The sequence below is a fragment of the Somniosus microcephalus genome, chromosome 9 (genome assembly GCF_052327205.1).
Source record: "Somniosus microcephalus isolate GS21.2 chromosome 9, FLI_Smic_1.0, whole genome shotgun sequence".
In the NCBI taxonomy this organism is placed as follows: domain Eukaryota; kingdom Metazoa; phylum Chordata; class Chondrichthyes; order Squaliformes; family Somniosidae; genus Somniosus; species Somniosus microcephalus.
Window position 1 is genome coordinate 177,521,291 of NC_140995.1, and position 27,158 is coordinate 177,548,448.

Here is a 27,158-nt window from a genome sequence, read left to right on the forward strand (position 1 = left end):
TCAAATTGGTCAGACATGATCTTCCCTTGACAAAGCCATGCTGGCTATCCCTAATTAATCCTTGCCTCTCCAAATGGAGACTAATTCTGTCCCTCAGAATTTTTTCCAATAATTTCCCAACCACTGATGTTAGGCTCACTGGCCTGTAATTTCCTGGTTTATCCCTACTACCCTTCTTGAATAATGGTACTACATTAGCTGTTCTACAGTCCTCTGGCACATCCCCTGTGGCCAGAGAGGTTCTGAAAATTTGTGTCAGAGCCCCTGCAATCTCCTCCTTTGCCTCACATAGTAGCCTGGGATACATCTCGTCCGATGTAACAGGTTTTAAGCAAATACAGAGGCAGGGAAAGGGGTGGGGGGAAGTAAAGAACTAAAGGGAAGGTCTGTGATAGGGTAGAAGACAGAAGAGATTAAATGACAAACGAGATGATAGTGCAAGGCAAAAGGCGATGGTAATGGGACAAGTAAAGAAACAAAAGATGAGTCTAGCGGAGCTGTAAATGGCAATATCAGAATCATTAACGATTACTAACAGCTGCTGTCCGAAAGAATAGGGGCAGAGGTTATGGTCTGAAATTGTTGTACTCAGTGTTGAGTCCTGAAAGCTATAAAGTGCCCAATTGAAAGATGAGGTGCTGTTCCTCGAGCTTATGTTGAGCTTCATTGGAACAGTATAAGAGGCCGAGGACAGAGAGATCAGAGTGAGAGTGGGGCAGAGAATTAAAATGACAGACAACCAGAAGTTCGGGGTCATGCTTGATGCAACACATACCCTTTTACCTCCTCCCTTCCCACCGTCCAGGACCCCAAATACTCCTTCCAGGTGAAACAGCAATTTACTTGCAGTTCATTCAATTTAGCATACTGTATTCGCTGCTCACTATGCGGTCTCCTCTGAGCTGGAGAGACCAAATGCAGATTGGGTGACCGCCTCCATTCAGTCCGCAAGCGTGACCCCGAGCTTCCGGTCACCTTTCATTTTACTTCTCTGCCCCACTCCCACTCCAACCTCTCTGTCCTCGGTCTCTTACACTGTTCCAATAAAGCTCATTGTAAGCTCGAGGAACAGCACCTCATCTTTCAATTAGGCACTTTATAGCCTTCCAAACTCAACATTGAGTTCAACAATTCCAGACCATAACCTCTGCCTCTATTTTTTCAGACAGCAGCTGTTGTTAACCGTTAATGATTCTGCTATTCCCATTTACAGACCCATCTTTTGTTTCTTTACTTGTCCCATTACCATCTCCTTTTGCCTTGCACCATCACCCCTTTTGTCATTTAATATTCCACCCTATCACAGGTCTTCCCTTTTGTTCTATATATTGTGCTGTGATATTTAGAAGAAGGTGGTGGGCCTTCTCCTTCAACCACTGCAGTCATCGTGCTGATGGTGCTCCCATAATGGTGTTACATTCAGGGAGTTCCAGGAAGATGAAGGAGCAGCCATATATGTCCAAGTCAGGATTGTGTGCAACTTGGAAAGGAACTTGTAGGTTACTTTCCAAGTTGTGTAGGTTACTTCCCAAGTTGTACTTGTTACTGTGATCATGCTGTGGGGCTAGGAGATGCTGCCAAAGTAAATTTGGTGCATCCTGTAGACAGTACATACAGCAACCACCGTGTGCTGCTGGTGGAGGGGGTGGATATTGAGTCCAAATTCAGGGACTTCAGTCATGCAAACTGCTCTGGCCTGAATGGTATCGAGCTTCCTCAGTTTTGTTGCAGCTGTACCTTTCCATAGAAGTGATGAATATTTTGTCACATTTTTGACTAGATTAACTAATTAAGGAATGCTGTCCCAATGGGATGTCGAAAGATCTAAATTCCTTGTACAAATCCAGTATTGATTGCTTATTAAAATTGCAATAGGGCAATACTTGCTCGGTCCAAGAATGTTACACAAGGAGTACATGAGTCAGCAGTCCGGTTGCCATTTTGCTTTTCTTGAAATTTACTGTTCAGTGTCTTTTATGTACTTTGTCACAGTTTCTGTACCAAATACAAACAGGAAAACCGGGTGGGGTGTATAACAGGCAATCCGCTTCCGCTGGATTTCCGCTCCCGCCATAGTGAAAATCTACCCCAGTGACTAATTTTTCCCCAAGTCATAGTGTAAAATACAGTATACGCAAAATGGAAGACTTGTAACTAAGAAATGTCCTATTACACATACATTAAAGTACCAGATTTTTATTTTTATTTGGAAAATGTATATTTATATTTTTCCCGTCATACCTTGAAATCCTTAGTTCAACATGTAGAATGCCCAGAAAGCTTTTGCTCAATTTCTTTTACAATGATCTGCATAAACTAGGTTTTGAAACAGCATTCTTTGGCACATTAGTGAACAATGACCTCTGTGCTGGTAATTTAATATTGTCTGCCATTAAGTGCTTGTTCCTTAGAGAGATCCCATGCCTGGAGATTCAGGATCTTTCACTTATTTATGTTGGTTTATGCAGATAAGTTTCTGCAGGCAGTTTAAAATGATTGGTTATAGTAGCAGAGCCATCTCATTGATCATTCATAGTTTAAGTTTGGCAGTAAAAAAAAGCTGCAGAGCCATTTTCAACACAGCAAGAGATTGCTTTCCTTTCTCCTTTCATCATTAAAAGTTCACAAGTTATTATATAGTAAAACAGTCTCACATTAAAAAGCAACACAATCCTCTGCTGCCCCTCACCAAGATACATTTTGGATGAACCTAGATTGTTGTACCAGTGCAATAATCACCACTCTTTTATCCAGTGTGCTTGAGGTATTACATAAGGTCCAGTTTTCAGAATGCGATTTTCCAGTGTGGAGCCTCCCCCGCTGGGAGTGCCTATCGGGAAATCATGGGCATATTTTTCATTCCATTCAGAAAATCAGTGTTATAGTACTGGATTTGAATTGAGTTGACGCTTTATACAATAATGAACAGGAAAAAAAGGAATAAAAAAGTAAGATTTCACATTACAATAGTGCAGTGTGAGGATCCAGGAAGTTCCCTTCTTCTCCAGGAAGTTGAACAGCTCTACTGATACCTTCAGAGGGAAACCAGAGGACATCAAATTTCCTGTATAATCCAGTCCCCATGTGACAGTGATTACACAACCCGATCACTTTATAGCAAGCAGACTTGAGTGGAATCCTGCAGATAATCAAGGGTGGGTGATCTGAGAAACACGACGCAGTGAAACTCCTGGGCTTTTTCTCCATAATAGCGTTGCATCAATTCAGTGATGTAGTAGTGATTTTTTTTTTCCAGAGCGCTACCAATAATTGTCATTGTGCTTGATGTCATTTCTAGATTCTGGTCACCCCATATACTCAAGTTCAGTCAATACTGTAAGATCATTGTGAATTTTGAAAACCAGTTCACGTATTGTGAATTCCAGAAACCAGTTCAAGGGATCCAACACATAACCGGATTAGCCCCAGCTCACTCAACCCTGAAACCAAGCAGCCAGGACATAATACTGTGGAATTAATTTAGTAGTATGCCTATGATTTTCCACAACGTACTCTGAGAGTACGCCGTCATACCGACCGCGAATTCAAGACCATTGCGTTTTGTCAGTCATACAAATATCTTGCCAATGGATAAGCTTTGTTTGCTATCACAGTTCAATCAGTAGCATTTAATTCTAGCCTTGGGGCAAAGCATTATTAATCCAAATATTATGGGGTAGGTTTTCGTCCTTCCCATCTGGGCGATAAGCATTGCCCAGGTGGAGCACAGAGAGCTAAATTGGGCAGTAAGGTTTGCATGCCCATAACATTACCTGCCCAATGTTCTTTCTATTATTTCTTCTCAGCGCTCTGCCCAGGCAACCTTTACACCCATGCAGTGAAGGCAAAAATCTACCTCTGATGAATGCTTAGGGGGGCAATTTTGCCAGCCCTGGGAAGGCGGGTTTGGAGGCAGAACTGCCGGGAAAATGGCAGAATTTGGGGGCAGGTACCCAACCCGCCTCCATGCCATCTTGTCAGGAGGTGGGTAGCCGTCCCGCACCGGGTCCCGTCTCCTTGGAGGTGGGAAGGGATTACAGCCACTTAACTGCCTGTTAACAGGTAGCTAACAGACAGAAAATAGAATTATCCCCTTTTTGCCCTCGCAAGTGCGGGCTTCCCGAAGGCTCCGAAACCTGCCAGGTCAGCGAGGCGAGTAGTGGGTCTGCGAGGGTCGGGGGGGTCCAAAAGTGTGCTGTGGAGGTGAGTGATGGGTGCAAGTGTGGAGAGGTGAATATGTGAGGTAAGTGTTAGAAAAAGTGTACTTACCTTTGTTTCTTCCTGCAGGCTTCAGTTGGTGGGTATGCGGAGAGTCTCGCACCTCCGCGGTAGAGATGACAGATGGCCATTGCATTCTCCAATGCAACAACCATCTCATTTCTGCAAAAGAAAGAGGTTTGATGACAAGACCTCATCAAACTACAGAGAACCGCAGGGCGGGCTAAACAAGGTCAATCAAGGGAAAATAGCGTGGGTTGGCCAGAAGTTGTTGGAGGCGGGACTGAAACCTGACAAGTGGGAGTCCCGCCTCCAAAAGCTCCCCATTGGCAAAATTACCCCCTTAGTGTCAGCTTTGCTCAGTTACTGGTATTTTCACTTCTGAATCAGTCTTCTTAGTCAGTCCCTCGGAACCAAGGATGACTTGCTTCCACATTAAAAATGAGTTTGCAGGTGACTGATGAGTCCAATGCGGGACCTACAGTCTCTGTCACAGGTGGGGCAGACAGTGGTTGAAGGGGCGGGTGGGTAGGGTGCTTGGGTTGACGTGCGCTCCTTGTGCTGCCTTCGCTTGGCTTCCGCTTGCTCCCGGCGAAGAGACTCGAGGTGTTCGGCGCCTTCCCAGATGCTTCTCCTCCACTTTGTGCAGTCTTGGGCCAGGGATTCCCAGGTGTCGGTGGGGATGTTACACTTTTTCAAGGAGGCTTTGAGGGTGTCCTTGAAGCGTTTCCTCTGCCCACCTGGGGCTCTCTTGCCTTGTCGGAGCTCCAAGTAGAGCGCTTGTTTTGGGAGTCTCGTATCGGGCATGTGGACAATGTGACCCGTCCATCGGAGCTGATTGAGCGTGGTCAAAGCTTCGATGCTGGGGATGTTGGCCTGAGCCAGAACACTGATGTTGGTGTGCCTATCCTGCCAATGGATTTGCAGGATCTTGCGTAGGCAGCATTGGTGGTACCTCTCCAGTGCTTTGAAGTGCCTGCTGTATATGGTCCATGTCTCTGAGGCATACAGCAGGGCGGGTATCACTGCTGCTCTGTAGACCATGAGCTTAGTGCCAGGTTTCAGGTCCTGGTCTTCAAACACACTCTTCCTCAGGCGACCGAAGACTGCACTGGCACACTGAAGGCGGTGTTGGACTTCGTCGTCGACGTCTGCCCTTGTTGACAGTAGGCTCCCAAGGTATGGAAAGTAGTCCACGTTGTCCAAGGCCTTGTCGTGGATTTTGATCATCGGGGGGCAGTACTGTGTGGCGGGGGCAGGTTGGTAGAAGACCTTTGTCTTACGGATGTTTAGTGTAAGGCCCATGCTCTCATACGCTTCAGTGAAGGTGTTGACGATGGTTTGGAGTTCGACCTCCGAGTGAGCGCAGACACAAGCGTCGTCTGCATACTGTAATTCGACGACAGAGGATGGGACGACCTTGGATCTGGACTAGAGGCGACGGAGGTTGAACAGTTCCCCATTTGTTCTGTAAATTAGCTCCACTCCAGAGTCAGAACTGCTGTCTCTCAAATGAGATGTTAAACTGAGACCCACTTAGGTTGATATAAAAGATCCCCCACTGCACAATCCGGACAGGAGTAGGGAATTCTCCCAGCATTTATTCCACAATTAACACCATCAAAAAAAACTAGCTGGTCATTCATCTCATTTGTTTGTTGTCGGACCTGATCAGATGCAAATTGGCTGCTGTGTTTGCCTACATAACAACAGGAATTCCACTTCAACAAGTAATTAATTGCTTGTGAAATGCTTTGAGATATCCTGAGGACATGCTTATGTACTATTTAAATGTAAGTTCTTTCTTTCTTACTGATTAAATTCTTTATCCAGGAGTGTAGATTACACCAGTATGCAGTTTATATTAGAATGTTATACAATTTAAAAATGCTTTAAAATATCTCTCTTTTCATTCATAAATGTAAGAGAAACATGCCCATCTGTTTCTTAAGGGAAAGCTTGCAGTTTCAAACTTGCAACAAATTCATATGTACACATTCCCCAAATTATGACATATTTAATTTAGTGCCGACGAGTGGTGCAATATGTTACTGTACCAACCCACTGTGCCGCAGAATAGTTCAGGCTATAATCCACATGGAGAGACTTTTCGTTCGAAACCAAACTATTGCCAGATGGGCAGAAGGTAACGGGTGAGGTACAGGAAAAGTCAAAGCAAGTCAACCCACTATCTTCTTGTTACTGGTTCAAGAGTAATATTGGTGGAGGCTTTTTTTAGGGAGTGATTCTTGGTGTAGAGGATCGAGAAAACAATAAACACTAGCGAAAGGGACAGAATTGTGGGGCAGGGGCGTTCTAAGGTACAAATTACGACCTCAGCTCCGGTCCGCTGAATTCCGGTAAATAATAAAAACTGTCTCTCATTCCCGTTTACGTCTGCGCCGACGCTTTTCCGTGTGGAGGGGGTGGGGGAGGGGGAGGGGAGGGGGTGGGCGAGGGGAGGGGAGGGGGTGGGCGAGGGGAGGGGGTGGGGGAGGGGAGGGAGGGAGGGAGGGAGACGGAGGGGAGGGGAGGGAGAGGAGGGGAGGGAGAGAGGGGAGGGGAGGGAGGGATAGGACAGGGAGAGGACATGACAGGGAGAGGGGGGACACACAGGGGCAGGGAGACCAAGCGCCCCAAAATTGCCCTCGCAACGCGGGGCTCCCCAGCTAGTTACTAATATTTTGGACAAAGCAGTTGTATATATGACGGGATTATTTTTCTTTAATCTGATTTGAACTTTAAATCATTAAAAAAAAGACAATGCAATACATTAATTCTATTTTATAGATTCATACAGCACAGAGGGGGGCTATTTGGCTCATCGTGCCTGTGCCGGCTCTCTGAAAGAGCTACCTATTAGTCTTTCGCCATACCCTGCAAATTTTTCCTTTTTAAGTAGAGATCCAATTCCCTTTTGAAAGTTACTATTGAATCTGCTACCACCACCTTTTCATGCAAGACAATTACCACGTCCTATTATTAGTTTTAGTTACAGACTGACGTAATAAAGACTCACTACGCACTTGGTTGAACATAAAGCAAGGCTTTAATCGACTTGTAACAAAACATGGAGGTCTAGTTAGTAGTCACTAGTTTCCTGTTTCCAGATTGTCTCTGGCCAAGTTGGGCCCACGCCCGAGTATTTATACTCCTCGGACGGCGCCCTCAGCTGGCCGTCCAGTAGTACTTCCTGAGTTACTTCTTGTAGAAGTTGCGATTTATGACACAGACTGTACTTTGATATTATCCCTATGCATACAATTTTTTTTGTCATTGTCAGAGCTTTCAAAATCCAGACTCGTTTTTGTAATTTACAAAGTAGAATTCTATAAAGCCTAATTTAAGAAAATGCATGGTACCCTTTCAAGTTGACCCTTACATCCATACCATCCACATTATAGCCCAGTCTGTAGACCCCTCCAGATCCTACCAGTGCTGCACACTTGAAGTGATGCAAGAAAAGATCACTTCTTTTTCTCCCCCCTCTCACTCTTGCCCACTCCCAATAGTTTGCTTTCCTCCCACAGACAGCCTAACTGAGACTAGTATCGGGGAAGCCTGAGTGCAAATGGCAGTCAATGCCAAAATCCAAACTCAGCACTCCCTCATCAGAATTACAACATATCCATTCATTCTGAACAATAAACTACAAAGTCCTGACCAAAGTATAATTGTTATTTTTTTTGCAGTACTGCTACACTAGTTTAAAGTGTAAAGTTAATATTTACTTGCTATTTCTGCTTGCACTAATGTATTGCTGTGTTCTTGTTTATTAAGTTTAGCCTTGGATATGATGAAAAGTATAGCCATTCATTACACACAAAATGGATTTGATGTGTAGGAGAATATTGCATTACATTTTTCTAAGACTTTTTTTTTAAACATTTTATTTACTGCGTGATATTTTCTGGATTAATGGAGTTTTTGTGACTTTTGCGCTTCAATTATAACGTAGAGTCAAAGTCTTTATAGCACTTTTCTATGTGTACTGTTGTATGTTTACAGTAGTTCCCTCATACATCAAATTATACACATGAGGCTGGAATGCTTGCCAGACATTACCAAGTACAGTACTATAAGCCTGAACAGTACAGAATTTTGGCAAATCCCACTTGTAAAAATATGCCTAACTGATGGACATTTATTTTCCTGCCATTTCAAAGATATTTTGTTTTGACTACTCAGTTTGTTTGTATTAAAAATACATTGCAGAAATTACAACTGTTGCTTTTATCTTATTTACGATCAATGCATAGCTTTTTATAAATACGATGTGACTTTTAAAATGTTTTGGAGCTCAGCATATATACACCATCCAACGGGGAAAAAATTGTGCCCCTAGCATTTATATTCATATTTACTTGAATTTGTCCGTAATAGATCAGTACAATTCCAATTCAGTTGTATTATGCATGAAATGCAGTGAATGTGTTTATGTTAATCTATTAATGTACTGCACAGCTAAGTCCCTTTTGGCAATTTTTCCATGTATGTGCATGATTATAACAAGTGCACATATGTAGTAAATTTATACACATGTTCGGTTTCTTTTCAGTTTATAATTTTAAACGGTTAACTTTTTCGTCATTACAAACCGGTTTTATTTTTGAAGGAAATTCTTCTGAATCGGCACGAACTGATTGGTAATAAAAGAGACAGTTCCAGTAAGAGCTTCAGTAAAAAATTCCCCAACTGACTTGAGTGTCCCACGGCTAGAGAAGAGAAGAAAAATCCACCAGGCTTCCCACTCCTGATCCTGATTTAATGGCATACAAATATGAAATTGATGGGCAGAAAAAGACCAACTGGTCCATCAAGCCTGCCCAACACTTTGATGGCCAGGGCATCATGACTAAACACTGCCTAGCTCCAATCTCCCCCCCCCCCCCCGCCACCCCCACTTCCCACACAGCCATGAAATCTCCTAGGAGAGGAAAAACCAGTGGAAACCTACCCCTACTTAACAGTGGACACTTGGTGAGGAACAGGATCATGGTCAGCTATGATACTGCCAATGATCAACCAGCTTGCCAACGCTCACAGTGTAGGATTTCACATTAAGAATGGCCACTGATGGTACCCATGTAAGTGTACCCCAGCATGAGTCCCTGCTCTAAGGAGGGGAGAGGAAGGAGAACATTTTTTAAATGAAGATTAGTTCCATTTCTTAAAAAGGCAAATGGAAAAATATTCTTATCTCTGCTGTACACTAAAGTAAGAGATGTGCATGGGAAAAATCTGTAAATGCTTTTTTTTTAAATGAAAGCTGTACCAAACAAATTGAGAAGACAAAATTTCATCCAGTTTCACAAAATGTATAGTTTGAATGTATGCTGTAGCTACAAGGTTTAGAGGCGGAACTAATCTGCTGATACATGAGGGAAAAAAATAAAATTCCACAGTACTTTCTACTTGGATAAATTCACTGAGCAACACATTTTAATGCTAGGCTGTTCCAGTGAAGATGCAGGCAGGAACAGATCAGAAGGAAAGGCATAACTTGATGCTCCAGTGAGCTGTAGACAGTATCATTTTCCACTTTAAAATGTTGGAACTTGGTTCTTTGGCTCCTTTGTTTCTAGGCAGAACACTCCCTGACCAATGTAAAAATGCATTTCACATTCTAATGAGTCTGGGGAAGTGTGCTTGGCAGCTGTTCATGTGCAATAATGAATCGTACTGTTTAGCATTATGTACTGCTGCTATAAAGGTTAAAGAAAGTGTTTAAAGGAGATCATGGTGAGTAATACAGTTACCCAAAAGGCATATTTTATGTGTGGGCAATTCTTTTTCATTAGCTACCTTAGTGCCCCATATACAGTTGAGGAAGCTGTAGTTACTCCATGAGATAAGTAATTGGTAGCTATTTCTTCTTGCAGGTAAAGAAAACACAGCCAGATTCAGATGTTACAGAGCCTCAGAACTCCAGGTAATTGAGCATTTCCATATTTTTATGTCTTTAATGTAAGTAAGCAGTATGATGATAAATAGCATTAGCAATTGCTGCATAGTTCCTAATGCAGAGGCACTAATTGCTTTGAGAGCTTGGTCCATTGCTTAACTAACGATAAAACACTCAATTTCAGTTTAACAACCAAAAGAATGTTTGCAGATGGAAAGTTTTAAAGCAAGGAAATTATTAAAATGGGTGTGGGAACTGTCGGGAGAATTCTTGGAGTGATACGCAGATATCAGCAAATTCTGAATCTTGACTCAGCCTTTTCTCCGCTATTGAGATCAAGTATTCAAACTATAAATGCAATTATTAAATCTGGGTTCTGGAACTTATCATCTTATACAATCTGTAAGTTGTTTAAACTTAAATTTCAATTTTGCATGGCATGCTTGTAAAGCTGAAATCAAATGAAACCAGTTTGCCTTTTTCAGATGTAAGTGGAATGCAACTTCTGTAATGTTTGTGTAAGATTTTGATTTTGTTGTATAGAACAAACAACTGACTGAAATATTTAAACTAAATTATTAAAACCACACAGTTGTTTAGATTTGCATTAAAAAAGTTTATGTAACTGAAATAATTTTTTCACATATTCAGCCATGTAGGATATATTTCAAGCACTGATTGTTAATATTGTCAGTCTGTGCAATTAATTACAGATAAATAGCCAATGCAAGCATAGAATTCCAATGTAAAAAAATCATTATCCATTCACATTATGATCCAAGCATAACATTTGAATCTTAAATAAATGAAACTGATTTGGGTGTAGAGTATCGCTGAATTGTTTGTGTATTCATTGCACAGCATATTCAGTATAGCCAGTTCAGCATATTCCAAATCAGCTGGTATGCACTACTAGCTTCTCAGATTTAGTATAATAAACTGTTTAAATTTAGATTCAGTTGCAGTGAGTGACGAAATGGGTTGAGGTATTAATATTACTGATTGACTATTTTTGTATAAGCAGTCTACAGAAGTCCTGATCCAAGCAAACCAAGTTCGTTTATCATATCTCAGTTGTATATCAACCCTTCTCTTGTTACATAAATGCATTTGAAAATAGATGCAGATATAGAAAGGATGCAGCAGAGTCATTTTAATGGGCTGTGTTTTGCCGATTATTGCATTTCTGTTAGAAGCAGTTATTTTTATTCAATTTTAACCATTAGAATGCTCGTCATAGCATTTATTGTGTTAATTGTAAGTCAGGGTACCAGGAGTGACCAAACCATCCCCGGGTGGATCAACTTAGTAAACTTATTACAATAGAAGGAAACTACAGACCAGTGTTATGTACCATCATAACCTTTGCCATCCTTGATACTAAATTCATTGCACTCAATTGCTAACTATATAGGCCCGTATTTTTTGATTACAGGCCTCCCGTGGGCTGAGGCCTGTGATCTGGAAAAATCTACGCCCTTACCTGAGGGCTCCCGGGATGCACACGCTTCCTATCCTGGGCCTCTCCAAACTCCAAGTGCGCAGGGCCCACGTATCCCAGGGGCGCATGTAGTTTGCAGCGTCCCTGGGATCACGTGGGACATGGGGAGCCAATCAAAGAAGGGAATCTCCCTTCATACACTTGACAGGAAGACCTGTCAAATATATGAATGGAGATCACCCCAAAAACATAGTAAAACTTTAAATAAAAATAAATTTTAAATCACATTTTTAAAAATGACTTGAAATTACAATAAATTAAGTATTTTAAACAAAAATTTAATTTTTTGAAAAAAATAATTAAAGTTTTTTACAGGGCTAAAAATAAACGTACCTTTTTTAAAGTATTTTTATGATAAATCAGTGAAATTTTTTTTTTTTTTTTAACTTTTTTCAACTGCTTTTACCAGGCATACGAATTGTAAGGGTTTTCTGCGGGCGGAGGGTCTCCAGAAAGCAGAACTATCCGCCCGCAGAGGCCCTTCTCCAGGGCAGCCGGAGGATCTGTCGAGCATTCTTGACAGATCAGAAATGCCGGTTTTCAACGCATGCGCTTCGCATGCCTGAAACCGGCATTTCCAATGTCATTACGGGTGAGTACACAGCACGTACACACCCGTAGGGATCGGAATATCTGGGCCATAGAATTTATTCATCAAGGTAATATATTTCTTTTATTAAGAGAAAACAAGACAAATGATTGAAGATAACTTTTGCCTAAAATGTATCTATCTGTTTTACATACTGGTTATCTGTGATAAATATGAACAAGCATATGTTTATACATTATAAAATGAGTTGGAGTCATATGCATGCGTTTGGACTGTAGAACTTAAATATTTTGATGCAGTTAAATTTGCTTGATAAGCATGTCTCTGTGGAAAACTAAAGATCACAATTAACAAAATATTCTTAATAACCAAACTCTAGATCCTTCTCAAAAGCCAACTGTTCATGCAACATATATTCATGCTTGAAACGTAAGGTTACATTAACCACTTAACATATGAATTGAATTCTACTATTAATTTGTAGGTTTAATTACACTAATTATCTTCAATTATACAAAAATCAAATGCAATAGTTGCAGGCTAAATTACATTAAACAACCTGAATGCATCCTTTCCCAGAAGCAACTTGCTGAACTCAGTTTCAAAGCCATTTAAAATTATTTTCTTGTGAAGAGATCTGGAGGTAGACAATTTTTGATCATATGGATTTTCCACTTTTAGAAACACCACTCTTTTGGTTATCTTAATGGCGACATTAGAAATGCTTCAGTTTTGCTGCAGGGTGAGATCGTTCTATTGGATTACATTAGTGTCAGTATCAGAAACCTGGCCAATCAGGACTCACCTGCAATAATGCTCATTTTGTGCCTCTCAAGTAATTTAACAGCCACTTAACTAGTCAAATAATGACCAAGACTGTTGGTCCAGCTTCAGAGAACAGTAAACTGTAGGAAATTAAGCAAAACAGTGAATTTGTACAACTGATTTGTAGGTTTCTGATAGTAGAACCAAATTGTTTCTTTTTATGTAATTAACTGCTGAGGTTTGAATTCAGGAACAAAAAGTAAACTACAAAATTATGTTCATCATTTGTTTGTATTGAAAATGTTGTACTGAAATTAATTTCTTGGTCATTTCTGGCCTTCTTTGTACTTACAATGATTCACTTGCACAGCCAAACCTTGAGATGTTTGATTTAGACATGGGAGAATGAGTAGCAGTTTTCAACAGTCCATTGTTCACCTTTCCAAAGTGCCTGTTAGCCAAACACCACTTAGCTGATTGAAGTCCTGGTGAGCACAACACAGTAGCTGGTAGGGTGAGTGCTTAGTCTGCGGTGAGCCCATGTTCCCAGGCAGCTCTTTCCTACCAACGGCAATACTGAAACTGTTAATGTTACAATTTCTGCAACATTCATATTGAACAATTTACAGTGCCAGAGCTTAACTGCTCCATCATTGAATTAACTCCAGATCAGTGAGAGTGCTACATGTTACCTGTGGGAAAACTGTTGCAATGTTCTGTGAAAGCTCACTAACAAGGCCTTAACAAACAACAGCAAATTTTTATTCAGTTACCAATTTCACTTGTTTTTGAGATGACAAAAAAAATAAGGAATAGCACAGAAAACAACAAAACTGGCAGCTGCAACTTATCTCTCAGTTTTCCGCTAGTTTTATTGCCCAATTTTTGCTGTCATGGCCATTTAACAGTTGTGGAAAACATCCCCTTTGAACATAAAGTTTTCCACTCAAGTATCATTATTCCAGAAATTGACCCGGAATTATGTTTAGGAGAAAAATCTTTCAGCCTCTAATCTCTATACGGTGGGTAGGAATAAAAGGTTACACAATACATGGAGCAGCACTAAAATGTACCTGAGCAACAACAACCTCTGTCTGTCTACACTAAATTGTCTGGTCAAATAATGTGTATACGATATGTTACAGGTCCCTTTCAAGATGTGATTATAAAATATAAAGTTTAAATTACCTACTTTTTATGATTTTTGTGTCCCCTGCCATTATATTTTGGAATGGATAAGTGAAATCCAATAAAATGAGCAACTGCATTAAGCATTACATGTTGTACTATGGATTGGGCTTCACAGTTTTATGATTAATAATTGTTGCAAGTGATACTAGTTTAATTGGTGACCATCATCTATTAAATTAGACTTATTGTAAACTAATATGAAGTTTTATCTAAAAAGGACAATATAGACAGACTGCAAAATTGCAAATAAGAAACTGAAAACCATGCTAAGCTGAAGCACCATAAAAAATTTAAATGCTCGATATGCTTGGCAGTGCCTCTGCTGCAGTAACACTTTTTGGCAGGGAGTCCCTGTTAAATTTAACATCATTTGGACTTGAGGATGGGTCATTGTGACTGTTGGATTGTCTTCCTTCATGTGTTAATCTCAGGGAGGATTCACTGATCCACTATGCTTACTCCTTGATGTGCTGTGTGCCCAGTTGATGCTTTGAATGGAATTGCTTGTAAACTGTGCATGCAGTTGATTTGCTTTAATCAGAATTGGAACCTCTATCAAATACTCTTTTTCTTGTCTTTTCTGTCAAAAAGTAGCCCATTTTTGGGCAGTGTTGAGGTGTAAAATGGGGCAGTGTGGTTTACCGCCACAATCCTGCCCCAGACCACAATTTTTTCCTTAATAAGATCACCAGCCTGTTATTACCTCCTGCCCAGGCCAGGTGGGCGCGGCCAACATTCTTGTGCCATTTCCCCCAACTTCCACCTCTAACCTGACCTTCTGGAGAACTGGCACTGGCGGTATGATAGTCTCGTTGGCAGATGTCACATGGAGGAGGCCATTTTGGATTTCCTGACTGAATCTCAAAGAAACTTTAACAACGCAACAGTTTTTGGTTGGTTCTTGCTCTGGAACGCTGAAGATTTATCCTGGCTGTTTTTACAAATTCTTGTGAAAGTAACTTTCTGGAGTGGGGAAATGGATTTCCCAATGGGAATAATTCTATTGCTGGGCTATGAAGATGGGGAGGATGAGCATATAGAAGAGGCTAGGTTGGAGGCTCTTAGAGAGAGGCATCACAGTAAACATTTGTTTCCAATACGTCGATACTTACTCCACCGAGTTTACAAACCTGAAAAATCTTACTTAGATTTCTCTGTCCATTAATTCCTCAGAAGACTTTACTTCCCCCTGAAGGTAATTGAGGAATTTTGCTAGCTGCTGGATGAAGTCCTGCAGCCCACTTCCACCCAGAGGACCGTGTTGTTTGTAGCAGTGAAAGTGACCGCTGCTTTGAATATTTTTGCGAGTGGATTTTTCCAGATAGCATCAGATGACCTTTGTTACATTGGTCAGGCGGGCGCATGATCGCATAAAACAAAACTCACTGATGCTCAATTCTTGGCTTATGACTCCAGTAAGGCACCACAGACAGAGAACAAATATAGTAAGGCCCATAAGACTACAGAAATGTTAGTAACACAAATCATATGTATTTAAGGTCTCATATTGGACGCCTGGATAAATCTGATGGAATTTTGCAGTGCATCCGGCAAGTCTCCAGAATCATTGTTCTTTTCTGCATTCGGCGTCATATTGCCATGTAGAAATAATTAGTATTTCACGAAGCTGAAGCGGAGGATGATGAAGAAGGCGAGGGAGGAGGCCCCTCCATCCCTACATCAGGAGAAGGGTACACAGGAAGGAATTGAGTGGATCAGGAGAACTATCAGCCTGCACCTTGAGCGGAAGCCACAACTTAAAGCTGAGTGCTTTGAGTAAATACACATTGTGAAAGCAAATAACATTTCCTCCCCAAGCTTGTACCTTCCCCTACCCCAACTGGCTCACAAAGACCTGCAATCCCAAAGACTTCTTTACCTTGCCTCCACAATATAGAAATCACACTCTCATGTCATCAGCCAAGTCCATTAAGTTGTAAACACCCACAAAAATGAACTCTGAAATCTATGTGTCAAACAATTTTTACTTTCAACACAAAATTCACCAAACTCAACCAGTAATTTCACACACTAAAATTGCAATTATTTGTTATCACTGTGTCTACTCTAGCTCCCAATCCCCTACTTCTATAATGTGCGCCCTAAATGATATGAGGTTGAGAGGTGGGTGGCTGGGAAGATTAATCTGGACCCTTTGAAGACTGAAGTGACATTTACCTGAGTGAAGCTGCTGTCCCAGAGGGATCCATTTCCAGTTGCTATTCTCTTGCATTGTCAAGAGGAGCCATGCCCAGGTCTGAAGCTTCTTTAGATGCTGGCATTGGATAGGACCTGAATGAAGTAGACACATTTCACTCTCATGAGAAACAGCAACATTTGTTATCACACCTTGCAGCCCATTCGTGCAGGACACAGGCTCAGAGTCACTACTGGTCAGTGGCATTACAGACCGAATAAACCAATCAAGTTTTAGAAGCTCTGTGAATGTGCTGTGTTCAGACTGACCTTCAAAGCATCTTTTGAAGTAGTGGTAACTGCCACTCTGGAAGCCACCAATGTCCCTATAATCTCTTGCTGGAACTTTCTTGCAGAGATCTCTTCGACTCTCACTCTCTTCAGGGTGCTCTGCATGTCATGAGAAAATGCCTACAATGTGTTGCATGTGTCCCACTTCTCCATCATCTCAACCGTATGCATGGAAACCATCACACTTCCTACATGTGGAAATCTATGCTCCTAAATCATTCTTCTTTTGAAGCCTGAGCCCTTGAGACCTGGGTCCCTCAGCTGAGGGTGGCTGTTTCTCCACTCCTCGTGGAAGATTCTCCCCTTTTTCCACTCCCAGGTCTTCGTGTTCGCTAGACCACCCAAAGAAAATTCTTCTTGACTCACTAGCCACTCCCTCTCAGGCGGGTGTATTTGAACCAGTCCTGGGGCAAGTAAGATGCCGCGATAGAATTAGTGGATGGGGCAAAAGTTGGAGAAACTTGATGAGCCCAGCTGTTCCTCTGAGCAGCTGGCCCCTTCCTTTAAGACACCCCCTAGGATTTAAAAACACAAAACTTTGATTAGGTGTATAAACATGGTTTTTAAAAATTAATGGTTAAGAGCATGATGAGAGTATTATGATAATACACATGAAGCTGATACAAACTGTGCTCGTTCTTACCCTGCTACAACCAACCTGATCTTGGCACCTCGCTTTCTACTTGCCCATCTCCTGTAGCCTCTCCTGTTAGTCTGAAAAGCTTCCTCCTTGTGTGCACTCAAAGTTTTCTGGATTGGTGCTCCTCCTCCAGTCGTGGTTCCTTGGCACTGATTATGCACTACCTGTTCCTTTGTAAAGAGAGAACACAATGTTAGAGAAATCTGATTGCCACTCACACCTCTTTTAACCCAGGTGTCTGCATCCATCCAATCATTATAATGTTTTCAGGTTCTAGATATCTTTAAATTTCTCTCCATCTAGAGTGGCAGTAATCCCTTATTACCCCCTTCTGGTAGGCAATGTGAGTTTAGACCGTGATATGGAGTCAACAAAGTGCTGTATTGATTACAGCAGTTCCTTTGAAAAGTGCAGGTTTCCTTTTACTCAGTTAATGACACTAAGATGGAATGATAAGTCTTGTGTATATTTGTTACAGGCTGTGCATGGATAATAGTGCCTGCACTTACCTTGGCCAATCTTGTGAGGTCATTAAGCCTTTTGCTGCTCTGTGTAGCAGTTCTTGGGGTGGTAGAGGCTGCACTGACTGCCTCAGCAATCACCCTCCATAATGTTTGCACCATCCTCGTATGTGGCTTTCTGTTCTCAATCACCAGAAAATATCTGTGGATGAATCAGAAAACCTGGGTGTCCTTTCTGAGGCTGACATCCCCCGTCTGATGCAGCTATTTCCTCAGTCATGGTTGCTCTTTTCAGCTGCTCCACTCACTGAAGGGAGTTTGGTCCTTGAATCAGTTGCAGCATTTTACACGCTGCAGCACAACTCAATTTCCCTCTCTCCCAGCAGAGGTAAACCAAAGACCATCAGTTTTACTACTGCCATCCCACCCGGTGTAATTAATGAGACCCTTCTAAGGAAACTCAAGTGGGTTAGCAGTAGAGTCATGTTCGGAGGGGGGGCACAAGTCCCACCACACGACAAACCCACCAGAATCCAACCCTCAGCAACTTAAGAAAAGCAGTATTTTGCAGTACTTTACTTGGTGAGTCCACTGCCAATCGGGAGCCTCCCCACTGGGAGCACAAGTTGGTGCAGACTACCCACCACTTTCTAACCTAGTGGTCTGCGAATCGTGGGCCGCGTGGATCTGAATTTCTAATGTGTGCTGCTGGAGGCTGAGGCTCTTTGCTGACAGCGCAGACTCATAAACTTGCCCCCAAACGTGTCCTTTATTTGCCTGTACATCATCGTAATTGGGTTAAATGGGGGCAAAAATAAAAATGCAATTTGTAAACTTTCATTTAAAAAAACTTAATTCTCAACAAATTACTATATAATTTGCATAGAAGATGACCTTGCAAGAGTAATTTGAGTTTTGCCCTTTCCAAGATACTAAAAAATTAGATCCTGATGGTACCTTTTTACAATGGATTCCTGTATCAGCTCTCCCGCACGCCTCCCGCCACCGCCCCCCCCCCCCCCAGTCCCTCCAATCAGGATGCTTCATTTTGTGTCACATACAGAAGCAAAGGAAATATGCAAAAATGACAGTTGAATAAACAATTCCTGACCTGTTATCCCTGCACAGATAGTGAAACAAGGCTGGAGAGTGCATAGAGTTCTGTAGTTCTGTACATGTGTGTGCCTTTACTCTTGACCCCTGAAAGATCAAATGTACCAAAAAGGTAAACGTCTGGAATGATTTTAATATTTTTTAAGTGTGCTTTAATGCTGTCAGATGTGCTTGTGTTGGATACTATTTATTTTTTCATAAAGTTTAAAAAATAAAATATATGCACCATAGAACTATGATTCTTTTCTGGCTTGTAAAGAAAACAGAAAAGTTCCTGAATATTTTTAGGTTTCTGGGAATGCTGCTGATTTCTAAAGAACATTAGTTAGAGAAGTAGGTATTTCATGGTATAAAAAAAAACTGTACTTTGACTGCAAATGGGCAAATTGCCTTTTTTCAAGGGCATTGCGCCCATCGGTGTGACGTAATTTTGAGTAGAAATCAATGCTTTTGTTTGAAACCACTGCAATAGAGAATTTTGTTACAGCTATTGCATGGATGAAATGTGATATGATAAAAGGAGCATAAAATGTATTTTGGCCAACAAAGTGGTGCCTGAGCAAGATCCTAAGACATACAAGCAACATCAGTAAAGGTTAATGTGAGAAATAATTTGAAAGAAATAAACCAAGTTACATAAAGATCTTACAATTATCCCCAAAATTATCATTTCACAGTCTTTAACTGCGACGCAAAAATGATCAACATGTGTTTCTTGAAGCGTTGAGAGCTACTCAAAATTATATTATTGTAAGTTGAATATTTTACTCATAACTGTGATGTAAGAAATTTTCATGTCCTGGCAGGTCTATGGAAATGCAGGACCTAGCAAGTCCGCACAATCGAGTGAGCAGTAGTGATACTTCTGCTGGCTCAAAACTGGACAAGGCCAACCTGAGTAACACTTCAATTATATCAAATGGAACAGCGGGTGAGTTGTGGAAAATGTTTCTCTTCCACATGTCCTGCTTTTGTTTATATTCTTCATAGCTGCTTTTGAAAATGCTTTGCTATTTCTCTTTTTCTCATGGTGTTAATGATAAAGTAGGGAGAGAATTTTCATGCACTTCCTCTATGCAGAGATGTGTGTTCTTCATATGTGGCTTAGTCTAAAATGCAGAAAACATCAGCTTTTTGATTTAGACATTTTAATCATGTGGGTGGGCACAGATCTCACAGCAGTCTCTAATTAAAATGGTACATGCCCATAAATGAATGCAATCATATAAGTAATCATAATTATAAAAAATATCTATATTGTGTTAACATTTTATTTCACTTCTGAGTTAAGACCATTTATTCTTTGATATATGTTGCCACAATGTATATTTCTGTTGATAGTAGCAGTACAGGTACTTATATTTGAAATATGGCAGCTGTAAAGTAAAGCATGTCATGTGACAAACTTGGACATGTTCCCCTGCTATACATCACACAAATTAGAGGTAGGTAATAATAGTGGGGCTGTCCTCTATAGAGTGTGCATCACATGCTTTTCTATATTTTGATTTGACATTTTTTTTCTGCTACTCGGTGTTAAAATTTGTGTTTATTTTCACCAAAGTGAAAAATAATGGTATTGAAAACTTTGGTGTGAATTAAATTACATCATTGATGTAAATTAAAAATAATTAAAGTAGTCGAGTTTCCAAGTGGATGCAGTGCAGGCCCCTAACCCCTTACATAACAGAGCATCTTTGTTGTATTTCCAGTTACGTGTTCATTTGGTCTTCTGGGTGAGACTGTTAGTCCAGGGCCTTTTGATGAATAGGGTCTGGGCAAAGACCAATCAAACACATTTCACTTTAGAGTTGGAACTTTACTCCATTTTTTGGGGGTCAAGTGAACTCCAGGTCTCCATAGTTGAAGGACAACGTTACTACATTTTGATAATATTTTGTAATAGGTCTTTTGCCCCAGAATTACCCTCATTAACTTTCAGTAGATATTTTGTTTCCTTGGACAAGAGAACAGGAACAATTTTAGTCTTTAGCTGGGAATGGGTGAACTAGACTGTTTAGTGTTAGGTTGGCTTGATGTGGTTTTTCTGAATTGAACTAGCCACAGGTGAACCAAACTGCTCCAAAATTTATGCAGAAAATCTCTCCATGATTTTCCTTTAGCTGCAAGGACTCTGGACTGTTCCTTTGCTGCCTTCGTACTTCTCCTTCAGCTGTGAAGATTGTACACTGCTGCTTCACTGCATTCATTTCAGTTCTGTAATTGATTTAGAAAAGATAGAATGGACAGACAAGGAGATAGTGTTGCTATATATCCAAGGTAAAATACAGTGTTCCAGTAGAAGGTGGAAAAATTCACAACAAATGCCTATGGGTACACAACAAAGTGCTCTGGATAGACATCTCTAACTTGAAAGAAAATCCAAACTGATACTAAAGGTAATCTATAGACCTCCAAGAAAGATAGTTTGCTCTACAAAGAGATAAGAAAGGTGCGTGAGAATGGAAAAGTTATTAAAATGGACGACTTCAATCAACATAATATAAATTGGGAAAATCCAAGTTGTCTGGAGTCATACGTAAATGTACTGTATGACTGCTTCATGCCCCAGTACATTACAAAAGGTAGTGCTCATCTCAACCTGGTATTCATAAATGTACCATACAAACTTATGGCAGCCCTGGGGGACAGTGACCACAGAATGATTAAATTGAACATGATGTGAGATTCAGAAATACCTAAGATGAAGAACCAGGTATATAACATTAAAAGGACTCATTTCAAAAAAATGAGGGAACAACTTAAGCAAATTGACTGGGGGAAGCTGCTCAACAACACTTCAGTAAAGGCCTAGTGGAACACCTTTAAAGCTATAATATTGAGCATACAGGACTGGAAAGCTCAGACTAAATGAGCTTTCACCCTAAATGGATTAATAAACAATCAAATCTGAAATGAGACAAACAAATACCCTCTATAAATCCTACAGGGAAAAGAGAGATAGGGTTCACTGGCATAAATATCAGAACATGCAGGAACATGTTAAAGAGGTACAGAAAGACCTAGAAAAAAGCATAGCTGCCGATACAAAGTACAACAATAAGAAATTCTTTCAGTATTTCAATAGAAGAGGACAGTCAGAGAGGTTAGAACCTTAACAGTAACAGCAACTTGCATTTATATAGCACCTTTAATGTAGAAAAACATCCCAAAGCATTTCACAGAGGCATAATCAGACAAAAATGGACAGAGATAGGGAGAGACAAGGTTGTGAATGTACTTAAACGCTATGAGAATTTTAAATTAGAGGCATGGGGGGTGGGGTCGGTATCCAATGGAGCTCAGCAAAGACAGGAGTGATAGATGAGCGGGACTTGGTGTGAGATAGGATACGGGCAGCAAAGTTTTAGATGAGTCAAAGTTCACAGAGGATGAAGGAAAGGCCGGTCAGGAAAGCACTGGAATAGTTGAGTCTGGAGGTGACGAAGCATGGCTGAGGGTTTCAGTAGCAGATAGGTTGAGGCAGGAGTGGAGGCAGGCACTATTACGGATGTGGAAGTAGGTGGTCTTTGAGATGGAGACTATATGGTGTTGGAAGCTGTGCTCAGGTTTGAATGTGATGCAAAGATTGCAAACAGTCTCATTCAGCATGAGGCAATGTCCGGGGAAGGGGATGGAATTGTCGGTGGGAGATTGTGGTGGGAGGCAAAGAAGATGGCTTCAGTCTTCCCAGTGTTGAACTGGAGAAAATTGTGGCTCATCCATGCTGGATATGAGACAAGCTGTCTGATAACAGAAGTAGTGGTGAGGTTGAGGGAGGTGGTAGAGCAAAGTGTCATTATTGTACACGTGGAACCTGGCCCCATGCCTTTGGTTGATGCTGCCAAGAAGCAGCATGAAAGATAGCAAACATTTTGCATACCCTCCCAAACAGAGTTATCCCAGGCAAAATCAATGGCCTCAATATCAATTAGATAGAAATGCTAAAATGGCTCAAAAGCAATAAATCTCCAGAGGTAGATGGTATTCACCCCAAAGTGTAAAAGTAGATGAGGGGGGAGATTTGTGAGGCATTGTCAATTATTATGAAGGAGTCATCGGACACTGGGGAAGTGCCAGTAGAGTGTAAACATGCCAATATAGTGACCATATTCAAAAGGGTGACAAATCGGACTTTGGCAACTATGATAGTAATAAAGGTGTTGGTAATGGGGACTGAGTGGTCTCTTTACTCCTGTCATCTATGTTTGAATTCTGCCCAGATTCAATGGATAAAAATCAAGTTTTGAATCGTATAAATATTCACAACGGGAACCAACTATTATTTTGTACTAACTGATACTCAGAGAGGTGCTCTCTACTACATCCAGTATGAGTTTTTCATGTTTCACAGCCAGCCATCCTCATGGCCTCTCTGAGTGCTTTTATTACTATTGTAGACCAACCTGAATCTTACAGACCAGTTCTAAGGCTGCAACCACCCTGGATCATGTCAACATTTTTCCAAGGGTTGAAACAGTCATTCACAGCCAACAAGCAGTAAAATTCTGATTTTTTTTTTGTGGCATTATTGATATAGGTCATCGTCGGTATAGGTGGAGAAATGTCCCCCAAAACCTCCCTCAAGAATTTTGGCAGATGTTAGTGTTAGCACACCACTTGGAAAATGTATTACTCACTAAGATACTTTCTCTTGGTTTCATATATCATTTATTGATCAACATTTATCATGTTTTTCTTTTTATCTTCCAATTTGCTCCCCTTATTTCTCCTCCCTGAATGTGGGGTACGGTTTTGCAGGAGCCAGATGCCATGCAATACTTTGCCCAAGTGGTTATTCAATGTCTGCAAGCCTACACAGTGAGTGTCAGCAGGCAAGTGAAGACCAGTCCTGTCCTTACTAAATATCCACACACATGTGCATGTGCAGACACGCCCGCACGTGCCCTCACACACACTTTCCAACTCAGGTCAATATATGGTGATCATGAGCAAGAACTGGAACAGATTCACCACCATCTGGTCATCAATCTCACACCAATATACATTGTAATGAAAATTGTATGTTGGCTATATGCAGTACAGTGTGATCAAATTGAGGGCAGCATATGGAAGTCAGTCGTCTCCTAGAGGTGCCTACTGTTACTCATAAACAGTTAATTTTGTCCTATTATAGTGTTTATTTAGAAAGCCATATACATGGGAGACAGTGATGTCTCTCTGGGCTTTCCTGACCATAAAGACTTCTGCCCTGACCCATATGTAGGAGTTAGCAATAGTTCTTTCAGCACTGGATGAAGCCTCGGACAGTGAAGTACCTCCTGTGGGAATGCTAATATTCTCAGCATTGCTCATCAAAGGATCTATGGTTAGAATTGAGGAATAAAAGAGGACTTAAAGCTGCAATGGGAGTTGTCTACAGGCAGCCTGATAGCAGCAATGAAGTGGCAGAATGTATTAATTCAGAGATCAGAGAGGCTTGTAGCAAAAGCAGAGTTCTTTTAATGGGAGACTTTAATTATCATATAGATTGGGAAGAGCAGAGTAGCTGAAGACAGAAAGGTAGTGAATTTCTTGAGTGCATTCAAGATAGTTTTCTGTAGCAATATTTTCTAGAACAAGAGGGCAGGCCATACTAGATTTAATAATAAGTAATGATCCAGATTTGGCTAATAATCTAACAGTAAGGGAACATTTATCTAACAGTGATGATAATATGATCAAATTTAATGATAGGTTTGCAAAGGAGAAATGTGACACAGTTACTTTGGCCGGAATTTTCCAGGGTGGTAGCAGGCATGATCGGTGGCGGGTCGGGTGGGAAAGTTGTTATTTTTGACAGCGGATCGGGAACCCACTGTCATCCCGCCCCCACGCGCCTTCCCCCCAGGCACGTCTGTCATCGCGGAGCTGACCCGACCGGCAGCGGTGGGTGACCCAATTGAGATGATTAACAGCAAGTTGTCAAACCCTCAACGGGCTTTTTTAACTTACTTTTTAATTTTAACTGCATAGCCAAGGCAACCACATGTGCCAACCTGAGGCGGGAGTTCCATGGCCATTGCTCCAGCTGATTACTTGGCAGCATCAAATGTACAGTAAAAGTTCCCACCTGACAGATCATCACTTTCCTCAGGCAGAAGCTGTTGTTCAGTCCATTTCCAGCACAGATTCTGCAGGCTGCAAATCTTTACAGCAAAGTCTCCATCCAGTCTCACCTCATTGGAAGAATCCTCTCATCATTGACAGAATGCTTCTGTCATCTCTACTTCACTTGCCATCTATTCCATCAACATGGGTGCCATTTATACTGTCTCACCTTGGTCCTCAGAATCGGACCACAATGAGCCCCAACACCAGCAGCACCAGGCACACCAGCAGCACCAACAACAACACCAACCTTCTCCGCAATCACCTGATGCCGCACAGAACAAAGCACCTGAGCACATTGCTGCCCAAGACGCCAGGGATGGCCTCATCATGGCCAGATTTACTTAACTTTACGCTGTACACCCATATGGCTGCCACATGATGTGCCAGGTTGGCACCAGCCCACGCCAACACCATAAAACATTCCTACGATGACCAAGCCATTCTGTTCATCACCGTTGTGGGGATACCGTTATGTCTCACCATTCACTGCAACTTACTAAGCCACTTCCAAAGGTGCACACAAATCTGTCCAAGAACGGAATTAAAGATTTTTATGTTTGACACCACATTAACAGAAACTTCACATGAATATTGGCTAAAACACCCAAGTGGTTACCCTTGTGTGTTGTTAGTTGGTATGATTGTACTAGGATGAGGGTGAGTGTGAGGGGTGGCTAGTGAGATGGGGATGTGATAATGTAGATAGAGAGAGAGGGATGGGTGGACATGCAAGGTACATTGGTGTGAGTAAGGATGTGCAGGAGTAGGGTAGGGAAGGCAGAGTGATGGGGATCTGATGAGAGGCACAGCAAGATGAAGTTGAATGTGACTTTGTACTAACGTTTTCTGATCTAATGAGATTATTGAAACGTTTGCACCCAGGTTCTCCTGAACACATCCCTGCTTGTGACCTCCTCTGCCGTCTGCAACCAAGCTGTTTTGGTCTCCAGGGGAGGTCTCTTCTGTCCATCGGAAGGGAAGAGGACCTCCTTGTGTGCTCTGACTCCCTCCATAAGCATATGGAGGGAGTCATCGGAGAACCTGGGTGAAGCCCTTTGCCTCTGTGCAGTCATTTTCAGTGTTTGCAGCACTCCAATGCTGTAGTGCACTGACAGCACTATGTTAGATTAAACGTCAAATCTAATGTGGCCATGGTCCCTTTAAAGATCCCGGTTGAAAACGCATCATGAATGACGTCACCAGACCCGCTCCATTTAATTGGGCTGGGTAATGGGCTGGGCGGGCTTAATAGGCCCTATTAATGTCAGTTCGTTTTTAGCAGCGGGATGGAGCTAGCAGCGGGGTCGCGACATGCCATGGCCATCGCCTGCAATGGACCCGCTGAGGTAGACAAAATTCTGGCCTAAGAGTCTAGATTTTGGTACGGCTAACTTTAACAGGATGAGACAGAGACTGACAACAGCAAACTGGTCAAAACAGTTATCAGGTACAACTACAGATGAACAGTGAGAGTTGTTCAAAAAAGAATTTAGCTTAATACAAGACCAGCATATACCCCTAAGGGGCAAGAGCTCTAATTACCAAATAAAACAGCCATAGTCAAAGGAGGTGGGAGATAACATAAAACTAAAGGAAAGAGCATTCAAAACTGCAAAGAATAGTGTGGATCCAGAGAACTCGGAGAGATATAAAGAAAAGCAAAGGAAGACAAAAAGATAGTAACAGCTGCAAAAAGGCAATACGAAAAGAAACTTGCGAGGGATATCAAGATTATCACAAAAAGTTTTTCCAATTGCACAAGAGGAAAAGAGTAATGTGGGCCCTTTAAAAACAGATGCAGGTAATATTGCAATTGAAAGTAAGGAAATGGCAGACTTGTTGAATAATTACCTTGTGTCAGTCTTTACAGTAGAGGAAGAGGATAATATACCTGAAATTCCAGGGAAACTAATCAATGAGTCAAGGACTGGAACTCACTAAAGTTAACGTAAGCAAGAAAACAGTATTAGAAAAAATAATGGCACTAAAGACTAAAAAATCCCCAGGACCTGATGGTTTACACCCCAGGGTTTTAAAGAAAGTAGGTGAGGAAATTGCAGATGTTTTCATCATAACCTTCCAAAGCTCCCTCGATTCAAGAATTGTCCCTTTAGATTGGAAAATTGCAAATGTAACTGCATTATTTAAGAAAGATGTGAGAGAGAAACCAGGAAATTATAGACCTGTTAGTCTAACACCTGTTGTGGGAAAGT

At 41.4% G+C, this 27,158-nt stretch overlaps 1 protein-coding gene across 26 annotated transcripts in view; it reads left to right on the forward strand.

Annotated features, from left to right (window-relative positions):
• eya4 (EYA transcriptional coactivator and phosphatase 4) overlaps nt 1-27,158 on the forward strand; it is a 496,999-nt gene that overhangs the window by 322,698 nt on the left and 147,143 nt on the right. For 17 of the 26 annotated variants that reach the window (XR_015079577.1, XR_015079576.1, XM_085997581.1 and 14 more), the window contains 2 exons: nt 10,101-10,150; nt 19,638-19,762. Coding sequence is in view for 24 of the 26 variants with exons in the window: in XM_085997581.1 (XP_085853707.1) it covers nt 10,101-10,150; nt 19,638-19,762 (175 nt within the window). In the remaining 2 variants the exon portion in view is untranslated. The remainder of the gene's footprint in view (nt 1-10,100; nt 10,151-19,637; nt 19,763-27,158) is intronic. The other 9 variants (XM_085997593.1, XM_085997599.1, XM_085997601.1 and 6 more) reach the window with 1 other exon arrangement.